The following is a 16,783-nucleotide window of genomic DNA, read 5'->3' on the forward strand; positions in this document are numbered from 1 at the left end:
TGATGTGAGAGAGAGACATCAATTGGCTGCCTCCTGCATGCTCCCTGACCGGGGATGGAACCTGCAATCTGGGTATGTGCCCTGACTCGGAATTGAACCCACCACCTTGTGGTGCCTGGGATGATGCTCCAATCAACTGAGCCACACTGGCCAAGGCTACTTTTTTAATTCTCTTATTTTTTTTACATTAAGTTTACTGGGGTGACACTGGTTAGTAAGGTTATATAGGTTTCAAGTATACATTTCTATGATACATGATCTGTATATTGCATTGTGTGCTCACCACCCAAAGTCAAATCATCTTTCATCATCATATATTTGGCCCCCTTTACCTTTTACTATCCCCCTACCTCCCTTCTCTTTGGTAACCACCGTACTATTGTCTGTGTCTATGAGTTTCAATTTTATATTCCACATATGAGATCATTTGGTTCTTAGCTTTTTCTGACTGACTTATTTCACCTAGCATGGTATTCTCAAGGTCCATCCATGTTGTCACAAATGGCAGTATGTCATCTTTTCCTATGGCTGAGTAGCAATCCATTGCATAGATGCACCACATCTTCTTTATTCAATCGTCTATCACAGGACAACAGTTGTTTCCAAGTCTTGGCCACTGTGAACAGTGCTGCAATGAACACAGGAGTGCATATATCTTTGCAAATAAACGTTTTCAAACTTTTCAGGTAGATACCCAGAAGAGGGGTTGCTGGGTCATATGATAAATCTATTCTTAATTTTTGAGGAGCCTCCATACTGTTTTCCACAGTGGCTGTTCCAGTTTCCATTCCCACCAGCAGTGAATGAGGGCTCCTTTTTCTCCACAACCTCTCCAACACTTGCTATTACTTATCTTGTTGATCCAGTCCCTTGTTTTTGTATATCCAGGTTAACATACCTTTGAAATGCCTTTTTCAGAATACCTTCAAGGGAGCACATAATCTTGTTAACCATCCTGCAATCAATCCAATCACAGAGATCTCCCTGCCTTGCTTTCTCTCATGTAATCTTGTAATTCATGTAATCTTCCTTATGCTCTCCACCCCCCTATTCCAAATCTATCAAAAGAAACTGCAAACTGTCATTCTGGGAAGCATTTTTCTCCAGAGCATTTGAGATCTTGTTTCTGGCATGTAGTCCGTTTGCCTCAAATAAGCTCATAAAAATTCTCTATAGGTTTGGATGTTCTCTACATCGACATGGTATGTGTATATGTGTGTGTATGTATACATACATATATATATACACATACACACACACACACACACACACACACACACACACACAAATTGTATATAGTTCTAAGATGAAAGAATATAACCTCTAACCCCTTTAGGGCAAATCTGAATAATACAAAATCCAAGAAGATATACAATAATGCGCTGCATAATGACCTTTCAGTCAAAGACAAACCACGTCTACAATGGTGGTCCCATAAGATTAAAATGGAGCTGAAGAATTCCTATTGCCAAGTGACATCTAGCTATCTTAACATCCTACTGCAACACATTACACAAATACTGCTGTGTTATAACTGCCTACAGTATTCAGTGCAGTAACAGACTGTATGGGTTTGCAGCCTAGCAGCTGTAAGGGAACAGATTTTTGTCACCCCAGAATATGTCTCTTTGACATAAGGATTATTTTAGGCTGGCTAATTTTAAGAAACAGCATACAAAGGAGAAGCTCTGAAATCCATGTAGAAGTCACCCTTTGCAGGAGACATTTACTTTTGTAAGGGAAATCTCCACTTGGAAGGTTGTCTCCCTGCTGTACCAGGAAGAGGGGAATAAACTTATCTCTAGAAACTCTTATTAATGCAGAAGACAAAGATTCAAACCTGTGAACAACCTTACCCCTGTTTACAGTGTTTTTCCTGGTAACCTACCTTAACTGACACCCTCACCTGCAACATCTTCATTTGTCTTTGGCTGAAGATGGTACTTAAAGGTGCTGGCTTTAGTCATTTTGGCTCAATAAGAGATAGCATGAGCTTTAAGACAGATTCCACATTTAGTCATCTTTGCTTATCTCTTTTTTCTATTAAATTAGAAAAATTTTAATTTAAAATTATAGGCTGTTAGAAATGTCAAGTGTTCATGAGGCAGGATAGTAAGAAGCTAGGAAGATTCCTTGGCAAGTGGAATGGGGGAACTGAGACAGATAGCTGAACAAACTGGCAGAGCAATTTAGAGCTAGATACAGGTCATCAGGGCCAAAAACCCCGGGTGCCTAGCTGCAGGCAAAACTGGTGCTGGACCTCATCCCCAGGGTAGCCTTTTCTCCCCTGGTCATGCAGTTCAAACCCTCCCCTGACCTTTCCTCCCTAGAGATAATAACTAGGCCTCAGCTGTTTTTCAGCTCCAGGCCCAGAAAAGCAGCAAAACTAGGCAGGTGACACCAGGACTAGCTGCAATAACTAATGACCTCCTGCTCTGGCACTGGCCAATCAGCATACAAGGGAGAAGCTCTGAAATCCAAGTGGAGACCACTACCCTGAAAGGGCACAACTGGAAAAGCTGATGAATGTTCTGTTGAGATCTCCCCTAAGACTGGCCCTAAACTCCCACCCTTTAAAACCCTCCCCTCAAGACGAAGTTCTAGCGCACTCTCCCTTCTGGGAGCACAACCGGAGTACAAACAGAGCACAACTGACCAGGACCACTATTGCTCCTTTCCCTTCCTTTTCTTCCCCCACAAGCATGCATCTCCTGAACTCTTAGGGACCCTACAAGACTTGCAACCAGGGGAGCAATGGGCAGCGGGAGCTATCCTGGGCTAACCCTCTAAACCTGTCCCCAATGCCCCCTTTTCTCTGACTCTCCAGTGAGCGGACAGCAGCCCTGCCTTAGCTCACTTCTTCCCCGTTTCTAGAGAGCCAAAGCAGACCCATCGAGTCTTCTATCCTAGGCCCTTCCTTGTTTCACTGTCCTCAGCTTTAAAGAACATACTTTCAAAATCATCTGGACTTGTGTTGTGAAAACTTTCCTGCACAAAGTCAAGAATCCACATACTACCAGCCAGCCCGAGGCAGACCTGCCCCAGGCCAGAGTCCTGTCTGGTAACAGCTGGTGGCTCTATAAACTAGTTCTAGATGGTTAGATGGAACTCACATCCAGATATAATAGAGTACTTTGTCACTGAGGACTATTTTTTCATCATTTAGTCAGATGCTAGCTACAGTGATAGGCATATTACACTCAAATTCTGGAAAGCTGTATTTTTCAGCCTAGAAGATAATGATGAATGAATTTTTAAATTAACTCTTTGGTTGAATTCAGCTTTAGAAATTATTTCTTCATGTTCAGTTGATATGTGGCTTTTTTCAAAGGCCAATAATATATTCTTAATTTCTTGGTCTAATGAAAAAAGAAAATCAAGTACTGTACTGGGAAAGAGTAAAATCTCAGCAACTGAGCTGTCTGCATTGCTGTTCTGACATTTTAAGAAATTCTGACATCTCATTCTTGGCACTTTGTCACATATACTGTCTAGTTTTTTTAATTTGGTATTTTAAAATTTTACTCTCTATCCTTGATCACTGACTTGAAATGCCAAATATATAATTACATTATCCTAAATTTTCTATTTTGTTCTACTGATATTTCTAGTTTGGAACCATAACATGCTATTTAAAAATCATTATAGTTTAAGAATATATTTTATATCTGCTTTGCATAATCACTATCCTTAATTTTTCTCCAACAGAATTTTCCTGGATACTTCTTATCTTTCTTCCTTGGGACCAACTTTGGAATAATTTTGCCCAGTTCCTGCCCAAGCAAACCTTTGGGATTTTAACTAGGATTGCCTTAAATTTACTGGTTAATTTGAGAAAAACTGATGTTATAATACTGATTCATTCCATCTCAGAATATTTATTTAACTCTTTTATGTCTCTGAAGTTTTATGATAGCCTTCAAATTCACTCCTGTACATTTGTTACTAGATTAATAAGAATTTAATAATTTTGTTGCTACTGTGAACTGGTTTTGCCCATCATTTATATATATATGTGTGTGTGTGTGTGTATGTATATATATATATTCTTTTTAATAAACTTTATTTTTAGAGCAGTTTTAGGTTCACAGAAAAATTAAGTAGAAAGTAGTGTTCCCCTATAACCTCTGCTTGCACCCCCTAATCTCCCCCACTATCAACATTCCACACCAGAGTGGTACATTTGTTACAATAGTGAACCTACATTGAGATCGTTTTCACCCAACGTCCATAGTTTACATTAGACTTTACTTTTGTGTTGCATATTCTAGGGGTTTTGATAAATGTATAACAACATGTTTCCACCATTATGTCACACAAAACAGTTTTACTGCCCTAAAAATCGTCTGTGATCCTCCTATTCATCTTTTCTTCTTCCCTAACCTCTGGCAACCTCTAATCTTTTTTTACTGTTTCCATAGTTTTGCCTTTTCCAGAATGTCATATAGTTGGAATCATATCGTATGTAGCCTTTTCAGATTGGTTTCTTTTACTAATATGCATTTAAGGTTCCCCCATGTCTTTTCATAGCTTGATAGCTCATTTCTTTTCAGTGATGAATAATATTATGCTGTCTGGATGAGCCACAGTTTATTGACCCATTCGCAGAGACATCTTGGTTGCTTTCAAGTTTGAGCAATTATAAATAAAGCAGCTATAAACATCTATGTGCAGAATTTTGTGTAGATATAAGTTTTCGATTTGTTTGGCTTGATTGTGATTGCCAAGCATATTTTAAGAGTATGTTTAGCCCTGGCCGGGGTGCTCAGTTGGTAAGAAAATCATCCAGATACACCAAGGTTGTGGGCTGGATCCCCAGGCAGGGCATATTCAAGACCAATGAATGCATAAATAAGTGGAACAATGAATCAGTGTTTCTCTTTCTCTCCCTTCCTCTCTTTCTCTAAAATCAATAAATAAAAAAATTTTTAAAAAGAGTATGCTTAGTTTTGTAAGAAACTGTTAAACCGTCTTCTAAACTGGCTGTACCACCCTGGCTGGTGTGGCTTGGTGGTTAGAGTGTGCACCGAAGGGTCAAGGGCATGTACCTGAGTTGCAGGTTCGATCCCCAGCCCCCATTTTCTTCTAAGAGACTTATGGTAATTTTTACTTTTATATTTATGTTGTTGATCCATTTTGAGTTAATTTTTGTATATGGTGTGAAGTAGGGGGTCTAAATTCTTTTCCCCCCCCCATGTGAAAATCCAGTTTTCCCATCATGTTTGGTGAAGAGACTATTCTTTCCCTATTGAATGGCCTTGGTACTCTTTTCAAAAATTAACTGGCCATAGATGTATAGGTTTATTTCTGTACTTTCAATTCTATTTCATTGTTCTATATATATCATACTTATGCTAGAACTATAATAGTTTGATTACTATAGCTTTGTACCAAGTTTTGAGATCAAGAACTGTGAGTCCTTCATCTTTGCTTCCATTGCAAAAATTTTCTTCTTAGACCCATCAATGATGAACTATATCAAATTTCCTAATATCGAATCATCTGTGGATTTTTGAGTTAAATCCTCCTATGGTTTATTTTTAGATCCCATTTGGCCTATTTTTTGCCTAATTTTTCATCTATATTCATAAGCGGAGTTGGTCTATGATTTTCTTTTTATGCTATCTTTGTTAGGTGGTGTATTAGAATTTTGTTAATATCATGAAAAAAATTTGAAAACTGTCCTTGATTTTTGTCTTTTCTTCTATGTGCTCTGCTATAAACAGCATAAGAGTTATTCTTCAAGATTCTGAAAGAAGTGACCTGTGAAACCATCTATAGTCAGTCTGTTGGGGGAAGATAGTTTTGGAGTTTTAAAAACTTTCTCTATTTACTTCATGGTTGGGGCTTATTCAATTTTTCTTTTTCTACTTCAGCTAATTTTAGCAATGTGTATTTTCCTAGGACATTCTTACTTAATTTAAAATTTCAAATTTATCAGCATAAACCATAGAGTATTCACATAATTTGAGTCTGTAACTGGGTCTCCCACTTTCTTATTTCTAGTATATCTGTGTTTTCTTTCTTTTTTCTTTATTAATGCTTATTTCTAGTACTACCTCTGAGTCATTTAATCTGTTTCCATTTTATATTAATAAAAAATGAGAAAGTACAGTTTTATGATCACTGTGTTACTTTTAGGTGCTGAGAAATGAATACAGGTTTCCAAGGGATTTTATTCTATTATCCTGATCGATTCAACTGGTCACATATGGGTATTTATACCAAGAAAAAAAAGATAGGGGGCAGACTTGGTGTTAAGAAGAAAATAAAAATATCTCCTATATGGACTCTTAGCTGCATAATCTATTTTAGAAATGTGGAGATGGAAATTAGACTGTCTTATTAGACTGAGAAAAACATGCCCGTTGAAATAAACATTATTAAAGAGGTCTCTTTTCTTCTCTGAGACACTATCTCTCTGAAGAATTGCAGCTGATTTATGCTATAATGGCTAAAATATTTGACACTGGGACTTCTTTTGTCTGTATGCCTTTTCCAAAATCCCTCTGAGTAAGGGACTTTATTCACAAAAAATGTACTTTAGAAGAACTATTATGTGGAATTTCATTCTTGGATGAATTAAGTCATTTTTCCTTTTCTTGAAAAAAATATTTAAAAAGCGCATTTTACCCATTTTAGTAATGTTATCCATGAGAAGAAATGCAGAGCTCTTATGTGAGAGACTGTACAGTAAGCAGTTCTCAATATTACCAAAAAGTGACATAACAATCATTAACTTATAAGATGCTATAGGGCACATTATCACTTATACATAGCCTATGTTATATAGCAAATATAGGATGCAGATGTGCTGAACATGACACCAAAACTTGTTTGGGGCCTTTAATCAAAGACAAGTAGTAAAACCAAACTGAAGTGGGCTATTCTTTAAGTATAAATTTGGAGTATAAGTACATTTGAATAAGTCATCTGACCTAAGCATATGTATTAAATCTAATCACAAAATTTAAAGCTAAAAATAAAGAGATCCAAAACCATCTTTCAAATGTGACACTAGGCGTCAAAAAAATTAAGAGATTTAAACAATGTTACATAACTAGTAAATTAACAAAACCAGGAACAGAACTCTGATCTTTTGATTTCTAGATCTACTCTTTCAATTACCTCACTATCTTCTTTCAAGCATCTTACATTACTTCTGCAACTCTATTTAAGTAATGGTTTACAGTTTACTGCTCGTAAATATATTAAGTTCATGTTATTATTCTTTTTTAAAAAAGGTGGTTGATCAAATAGGGAGGGTCATTCGTTTTGGTAATGTTGCTTATGGCTGGAGTGAGGCTTGATCTTCCTCATAGTTCAATATTTCTTTCATAAATGAAATCACACTGCTTTTCATAATTAAACTATACCACTGATAACAAAAACATTAAATATGGGGAATTTTCCTTCATAGAAATATATAGGTGAGTCATGAAGAAGAAAGAGATGGAATTGGAGTATCATCATTTTGCAACCCTTAATGAATTAATGGTTACTGTCATCACAAAGATAGATAATCAGCTATTGCGTGCCTTCTGATAATAGTCCACACCACCAAAGAAGTATTCCTGGGGAAAAAATATCAAAGCTAAATCTGATCAAGCCTCTAAAACTACCAATTTACAAGAAGTACAGGAAACAAAGGAACATGTCAAACAGAGTAAGTTTCTGGCATTTTCATTTTCAGTTTGCTGAGGAGTTCAGGACCCACCAGAGGGATGGGTTCCAATGACCACCACCAGTCTCTCAGCTGGAACACCTGGACAAGTATGCCCTACGAATCAACGTAAACCAGAGGTAGACAGAGCCTTGCCAAAACTGTAATCCAGCCTCCATTCTGTTAATATAAAACTTGACAAGGACATTATAAGAGAGGAAATTTATAGGCCAATCTGTCTCAAAAATATAGATATGAAATTTCTGAACAAAATATTAGCAAACAAAATCCATCAATATATTCAATAACCTCAACTTGAGCATGATGGATATTAAGTGGAGTTTATTTCATGAGTGTAAGGTTAGGTGATATTCAAAAAACCCAATAAGTATAATTTACTACCTAACAAAATTAAAGATAAAAATGATATAATCAACAGGTGCAGAAAAGACTTTGATGAAATTTAGTTTCCATTCATAATTTTAAAATTATTTTTTAACCACGAATAGAAAGGAACTTGTTTAATCTGATAAACTGTGATAAGATCAGGAATGAGGCAAGGATTCTTGTTATCACTAATTCTATCCAGTACTGTATACCAGACTCTGACCAATGCAATGAGGAAACAAAAAGAAATTAAAAGCATAAGGATTAGAATGCAAGAAATATAACTATAGTTGTTCATAGTTTATATAACTGTATTAGAAACTCAAAAGAATATACAAATTCCTAGAATTTATAAGTGAATTTAGCAAAATCACTAGATATAATTTCAACGTACAATTGTATGAAACCTTCTCGATCAATCTTTCCTTACTCCAAAAACAAACAAAAACCCCCTCAAAAACAAGTCAATTGTATCCTTCCACAATATATACAAATATTGAATCATTATGTTATACAGCTGAAACGAACATATGTCAATTATATCTCAATTTTTAAAAATTCAATTGTATTTCTATAAGAGTATAAGCAGAAAATGAAAATTTTAAAAAGATGCCATTTATAATAGAATCAAAACTGAATGTTTGACATTATCCTTCATTCATATATCTATTCTTCTACCTTCCCTAAAATAATATATGGCAACTCTACCCTTCCAAATGCTCAGATCAAAAACCTCAGCCCTGGCTGGCATGCCTTTATTATTTAATAATAAATACAGCAAAGGTATCTTTCAGTGCCTCCTGTGTCAATGATCATCACCTCTACTAGTTTGGGAAAAGAAACTAGGTATCATCCTTACTACCACCATTTTTCACTCCCTACATCCAGTCCATCTCCAATTCTGGTTGCCTTTATTTCTTAATTATCTCTCAGCTTCTTTTCATCTCCATAGTCACCACTCTAGTCTCGCCTACCACTGTATCTGTCCTCTAGATTACTGTAATAACCTTTCATTAGACCCCTTGTATCCTCTCTGGACTACCTTCAACTACACTGTAGCCAGAGTCCCAGCAACTTGGGAAGATGAAAAGGTTCTGGGAGATGGATGGTAGTGATGATTGCACAACAATGTGAATGCTTTAATATCACTCTACTGTATACCTAGAAATGGTTAAAATGGTAAATTTTATGTTATGTGTATTTTACCACAATAAAATTCATCTCATACAACTTCCTACACTACACAGCCTACTTCTTGGGGCAGGGGGAGTAGTAGAGAAGAGTGTTAGTTTTTATGTTTATGTTAGAGAGGTTTTTATTCTTTTCATGTTATACTAAACATTAAAAGTTAAAATATTTATTATTCCTATAAAAGAAGTTTCAGCAAATGAGTTAAGTAAATAAAGCTAGGTGATTAGAAAAATGCTCTGTTACTGACACTGTGGAAAAATTTATTTTCAAAACCATGTATTTATTGCCCTGGTTGGTGTTCCAAGTGGTTAGAGCACTGCCCCACGCACCAAAGGATCTCGGGTGCAATTCCCAGTCAAGGGCATGTACCTGGGCTGCAGGTTGAATCTCCAGCCTTGCTGGAGTGAGTGTGGGAGGCAACTAATTGATGTGTCTCCTTCACATCAATGTTTCTCTCTCTCTCTTTCTCTCTGCTTTTAGGACACAACAGGCCTGTCTTTAAGAAGGCAGACTCTTGCTACTTCTGCCCTGCTACTTCATAAGCATATCCCATTGAAATTAATTTGATTCTTGATCATATGAGATTTTTAGATATTTAAGGATTAGTATTCTCATCAGAAGTGATCTTATTTGTGGTTATTTCAGATTTAAACCAGATTATATACCTTCTTACATAAACTTTGGATTACCATTTGAATAAAAAACTATTGTTCCAAATTTTAAAATTTTGGTTTCGGGAACCAATGAGTAAACATAATGAGTAAGTGTCCTTTTACAGAGCAAATCTCAAAATCTGAAACCAATACCTTCAGTTTTCTGTTAAGTATCATTGCTCATTCTTTCCCCAAAGGATTTAAACACCTCCACCAGCCTAAAAGAGACCTCAATGTGAGAAAATGATGTGGCAAAGCTACATAAAGGAAACATCCTCTTAAAGTATAAAAAGAAAAATCACTAATTATAACCTATTTTATTAATTTTACCATTGAAGCAGAATATGAAGATACTAGTTTGGGGAGGGTTTTCTTTTAACTGTCCTAATTATTGGGACTTCACATACAACAGACTATCCATTCTCTTCCACACATAGATTTATAGAAACATGATCTTTTACCTTAACTGGGAAGCTACATTTTCCAGTACGAACCCCTTCTTCATCTGTCTGCCACTGATGTGGGCGACTGGCCTCTGGAATATAAACATCTTTCTTTCTCCTAAAACTTTGCCGTAGTTTGTTCATTTTAATTTTTACAACCTGCAGAGTCAAAGAAATATGAAAAAGATATTATTACCTTCTCCCATAAACTTTGGATTACAATACTAACAAAAAACTAATGTCCCAAAGTAAAGACTTTGGTTTGGGGGGAAATGAGCAATTAGTATACTTCCTCTGAGAGTAACACTAAATTCAAATCATTTCACATTTTGAAGGCAATTATAATACTAGTCTTGTAAAACAACAATAACCTCTTAGGATTTGAAGAGATGTTATTCTGAGAACTTTCAAGCACTTTTATTGTAATAATTCAATGAGTATATCCCTAATGATCTACCTCTCAAATCCATTCTCACTTCAGAAAATGAAAATATGTACATGCAAGCAAAATTATAGACTGTTAATAATTTCTGAAAACTTTCATACTTATTAGGAAAATAATCCATCTGAAACGCTGGAATCTGGGAACCGTTTTGGCTTACTATTTGAAGACACTAAGCAAAGCAGGGACTATAATCACATTTTTACAAAAAGGTGTTTTACAAAAAGGAATAAAATAAACTTTCCTTTAAACATGCTTCAAGAAAAAGTTCTACTAGGAAAAAATTATTCTAAAGAAATTTCTTGCAAGCAATATGAAATCAGAATGTACTTTCATATCTGTAATTATTATAGATATGAAAGTAGTCCAAGTTTCACCATTAACTCTGTAAATTAAAAAGTGTTAAACTATAGTCAGTTTTTTGTTTTGTTACTGAAAGAAGCACTTCTCTAATGTTTTCAAAGGTGTAGCAATCACAAAACTACAGGGAAGGAAAATCTAACTGATAAGAAACAAGAGAACATTCAAGAACCAATGAATAAACATAATGAGTAAGTGTCCCTTTACAGAACAATCTCAAAATCTAAAACCAATACCTCCAGTTTTTTGTTAAGTAGCATTGCTCATTCTTTTAAGCAACTCAACCAGCCTAACAGAGATCTTAACTTGAGAAAATGAGTGACAACGCTACATAAGGGAAACATCCTCTGTCAGGAATGCAAACAGCAAGGGATTGAACATTCATTCCCACATGACACCACTAAAAGACTTGAAAATCAAAGTTTGCATTCTGAGGAAAATCATTTCATATTTTAAAATGCATAATGCCACAGCATAACTATTATCAAATTAGCTACTTTACACAGACAAGTCAATGTTACCACATATCTTCTCAAAAGGTAAAAATTCTGACAAATGGCGAGGTAAAAATCTCTGGATTTTCTAAAAATAAATGTATTATTTCTCAATTCAAAACTGATTTACAGAGCATATGAAGTAGATGTTAAATAATCAAAGGGCTGGACAAAAGGTAGTCCATTCCTCTGCTTGTAAGTGGATCATTCATTCCTAAACGAAGCTAAATGAGAGTCTACCTTAATCTAACAGATTTCCAAAAAGAATTCCATAAGCTTCCTTGTTTCTACATCCTGTTATATCACATTTTAAAAATATACACAAATACGCCCTACCTGGCTCAGTGGTTAGAGCGTAAGCCCACGGACTGAAGGGTCCTGGGTTCGATTCTGGCCAAGGGCATGTACCTCCGTTGCAGGCTCAATCCCCGGCTAGGGTCTGGGTGCATGTAGGAGGCAACTAATTGATGGGTTTCTCTCACATCAATGTTTCTCTCTCTGTCTCTCCCCCTTCCTTCCACTCTCTCTCTAAAAAAATAAAAAATAATATCCTCAGGTGAGGATTAACAAAAACACACACACACAAATACAAGAAAATGAAAAAAGCACCTATATCCCTTGCTCAAGTTAGCACTCTAATAATCTTTAGGCAAAAAGCCCATATGAGTCCTTTCTAATTAATTTCCCTTAGCAAAACAGACTACCCTCCAATCCAGTGAGTCAAACCAGATACCTGAGAGTCATCCCTGCATTCACCCTTTCTCTGACCAGTGACTCCACTGATTTTACCTTTTTAGGATATCTTTAATTCATTTCCCAACCACCACCACATTAGTTCTACTAGCCTTAGACATTTTTGCTTAAATTATTGCAAAAGCCTTTCACTTAATGGTCTTTTTGCTTCCAAGAGAGGTCCATTCCACTCTGTTCTCCTGACTAATGCCAGAGTGCTTTCTAAAACACATATCTGACCACGCAATCACTCTGATTAAAATCTTTCAGTTGCTTTACTTCACTTTCAAGATAAAGTCCAAATTCCTAAGTATGGCAAACACAGTCCTTTTCATCTGGTTTCACTCACCAATCTTTTCACCAGTCCCTATTCACATGCTAAGCTCCAGCCATACTAAACTCCAGTTCTCCAAACAAGGCAGGCTCTCTTTCAGAGTTTCTGTATATTTTCCTCCCTCTGCCTAGAAAGACCTTCCCCTATTTGTGTCTGATTAAAGTCTACTCATCTTTAAAGAGTCAGCTCAGGAGTCTTCAAGGAAGCAATTTTTTTTTTCTGACAAGTCCCTACCTGGCCTGGGTTAGGTCCTTCCATTTCATATGATCCCCATTAACACCTACTACTGCTTGCTTCTATTACTGGACTCATCAAAACTAATAGCAACTTTCTATTTCCTTAATGGCAGACTGTACTTTGTTTAAATACTACCCCTGCATCCTAACACAGTACCTGTCATATATATGGCATACTATAAATTCAAAGAAACTAAAAGATAAAATAGACCCCCATCATATTAGATGATATTTACTAGGTAGGGTAGACACATAAAACCAGAGAATCATCAGTGCTGGAAACACATTGCAGATGTAATAGGTCAACCTCCCACTGACAAAGAAACTACTCTGACAGCTTCCCTTAAAGAAAGACATCCAACCTATACCCTAATTATGATGATTTTCCAATCATACTTTTAAGTCTTGCTCTCTTACTCAATTTCTATATTTGAGTGCATTGATGTTGCCTCAAAATACATTAATTTAGAGTTAAATCATCACCTCTTACCTCACTTCCTTAAGTCCTCCCCTTCTAACCCAAATGTTTGGGTCAGTAAGAACTGTTTGAGAACTTGTTAAGTGCTGGGCCCTACTGTTAATGTTGGTGGGTACAGAAATCAATAAGACAACTTGCCTTTAAGTGGTTCTCTCCCCTCATAAAAGGTTGATTTCTGCACAATATGGTCACTATAGGGTATGCTCTGGAAGCAGTGTAGGTTCAGGATACACTTACTATAGGGGATATTGCCTGAGTTAAGTTTTAAGGGAAGAACAAAAAATATCCATATACAGTGGGGAGTGGGAGGGATATTTCAGGTAGAGGCAACAGCATCAACAAAAGCATAGATGCAGGAAATCAAACACTAGGCAGCAATGTAAGAGGAGGAGTGCAGAAATGAGGCTGAAGGAGTAGGTAAGGATCAGGTCTTGATTTCTAACCTATAGACAACCAGAAGCCACTAAAAAGTTTAAAATACATGGTCAGAGTTGCAATATAGTTGGATAACTCTGGTGGCAGTATGGAAAACAAATCTGAGGGGGGGGGAAGGACTGCAGATGATTCAAAAGACTTTTAAAATAGTCTAGGCAACTTATGACAACAGACTGAACGAGGGCAGTGGGGGTGGTGTGGGAGTAAAGGGGACTTTAGAAAACAAGAGTAGCACTGAGAATTCAGTCAAATCCTAGGACGACAAGACTATAAACCAATAATCAGCTTCACTGTTTGCTTCAGGAAATTGCCAACTAATTTATATGAGCAAACAATGTGTGCATCAGGGCAAAAAGCACTCCTAAAAGGACAATAGATTGCCTCAAGACCCTTTTCTTGTGTCTAGTAATTCTAAATACTGTCACAAACTGCCCAGCCCAACCAGTTTCCCACCTGAAGGACCTGCCTTAAACCATGTGAGTTGAGATTTCAAGATTCTAGATATACTCTTTCCTAACTTCCCCTACCTACCAGACTCTGTCAAAGTGGTGTTCTCCCTTGCTGCAGTCAGTTTAGTAAACTCAGCTTTGCTTAGTCTACAGGATTCTTTGTGGGGAAAGCCAATAGCAGGAATTGGTGACTGATTATGAAACATGAGGAAGAGGAAGAAGCCCAAATATGACTCTTAAGTAAACTGGATAGATGAGTTCAGCAAACTGAACTGTTGAATTTGAGGGGCTTAATTATAGAGCTTTCCGGCTGGAGATGTGTGTAAGCCTGAAGTTCAAGAAAGAGGTCAGGGCCACCACAGGAAGTCATTATAGGTAAAACTTTTCTTGTAATAATCTCTTATTATTTCCTTCTTTTTCCCTAATAGGAGTTAGGATACAGTAAATAGAATGAAGTCCAACACACTAAAAAATAAACAGAGGTGCATACACCGTGTAATTGGCCAATATGTGCTGTACTAATATAACCCTACCAGTGATTAAATTTTTGCAATGCTTACATTCTAGAAATTATTAGTCACAATGCTGAGCCCCTCTTCTAGGATCCAACACTTGACCTTCCACAGTCCAACAACTAATAGGTTAATACCTGGTTTAACAGAGTACTAAGGCCAGTGAGTGTTCTGATTGGTCAGTAACAGTGCAAGTCAGATTCCAAAAGTCCCAACTCTCCTGGCACAGTTGTTGGCTCCTTCCAGGGTCTGCCTTCATGTGCGCTTACCCAGTCCCAGGTAGGCACAGAGAGGAACATACAATAGTACTCACTAGCCCTCCACAGTTTCCACTATGGTTAGTGAACGTTAGCCCGCATCACCACATGTTCCCCCAGGGAGATCATGAATACACTTATTAGGAAAGACAGAACCATTAGCAGTGACACTAGCTCTCCAGCAGTCAAACAGACCAATTAGCTCTTCATCAGACTGGATAAAAAAGCAAGACCCAGCTATATGCCCTCCAAATAAACCCACTTTAAACATAAATACACAAATAGATTAAAAGAGGATAGGGGGGAAAAAATACCACATAGTAGTCAAAAGAAAGCTGGAGTGGCTATACATCCCCCTCTCCATAATTAATAGACTAAGGCGGCAAAAAATCAGCAAGAATATAAACAGCAAGACAAACAGTATCAACCAACATAACTTGACTGACATTTAAAGAACATTCTACTCTATTCCACGTATACTTGAGAATACACATTATTCTCAAGTATATGTGGAACTTTTATAAACAAAGACCATATTCTGGGCCGTAAAACAGAAGTCTCAAATTTAAAAGGATTCAAGTCATACAAAGTTTGATCTCTGACCACAATGGAGTTAAATCATCAAATATTTGGAAACCAAATAATACATTTCAAAATAGTCCATGGGCAAAAACAGAAAACAAAAGGGAATTTAGAAGGTATTTTGAACTGAATGAAAACACAATATATCAAATCAAATTTATCTTTCCTTTCAAGCAAGCTCTTCTTCATGACTTTCCTACTTCTATATAACATCTTTCTATCCATCAAAGCTTTCAAATGACAAGAGCAAACTCTAAGGTTCATCTCTGACACTTTTCATTAATTCTTCCATACCCAGTCAATCAACTAGTGCTATTGGGAGTATCAGTATCTCTGGCATTCAGCCACTACTTTCTATTCCTAATTGCCCTGCTAGAAAAATCACTTCATCTATCTTCTGCAACAACCCTGGGCTCCAAGCCCTCTCTCCTCTAATCCTCCTATATAGTTATGCCAGATTAATATTCCTAAAATTTACCCTCAATTGTGTTCAAAAACTGTTGAAGATCCTAAAGTTTAATGAGTAAAATATATATCTGGAATTCAGGAGCATCTACAACTTGAACCTTTTTCTATACCCCTCTCCCAATACTTCCCCACATAATCCTATGAAAATCAGGGCTTTCAAATATGAGGTTGCTTTTCCATTTCTCTTTCTTTACAGTGTATTTTCTACTTGTAATATTTTACTTTCCTTCTCTTTCAACTAAAATACTTCATTGGTGTGACAATGAAGCTAATTTTAAAGTAATTTTTATCACAGAAGTAATAGATGTTACTTATAAAGAACAGGAAAAACAGAAAAGTACAAATAACCTGTAATCTCACTAAACAGAAATAGCCTCCATTAACGTTTTAGAGGTTTTCTGTCTTTTTCTATGCATATGTACTTTTTCTTTTTATAAAAAAAAAAAAAAAAAAAAAAAAAGGATCATAGGATATCTTTCTCTCAGCAAGGCAAATTTGAAAACCTTTTTATTCCTTTCAGAGCAGCATGCTGCTAATAATTCAGAGAAATACGATTTTTATGTATTGTTATCAAAACTTCATATTTAAAAATGAAGAAAAAGGGGTATACATTTCTTTCAAGGCAAAACTTATACTTTACTCAGCACCTGTACAGACATTTGTTTAT

The 16,783-nt window shown here is 36.3% G+C and overlaps 1 protein-coding gene across 33 annotated transcripts in view; it reads right to left on the reverse strand.

Moving 5' to 3' along the window:
* Positions 1-16,783, reverse strand: part of NUMB (NUMB endocytic adaptor protein) — a 129,027-nt gene that overhangs the window by 36,130 nt on the left and 76,114 nt on the right. For 30 of the 33 annotated variants that reach the window (XM_081133415.1, XM_081133398.1, XM_081133396.1 and 27 more), the window contains one exon: positions 10,356-10,496. In XM_081133415.1, the coding sequence (XP_080989541.1) occupies positions 10,356-10,481 (126 nt within the window). In that variant the 5' untranslated portion in view covers positions 10,482-10,496. Of the gene's footprint in view, positions 1-462; positions 629-10,355; positions 10,497-16,783 lie in introns of all 33 variants that reach the window. The other 3 variants (XM_081133402.1, XM_081133399.1, XM_081133401.1) reach the window with 1 other exon arrangement.

Source organism: Miniopterus schreibersii (genome assembly GCF_964146895.1).
Source record: "Miniopterus schreibersii genome assembly, chromosome: 1".
Taxonomy (NCBI): domain Eukaryota; kingdom Metazoa; phylum Chordata; class Mammalia; order Chiroptera; family Miniopteridae; genus Miniopterus; species Miniopterus schreibersii.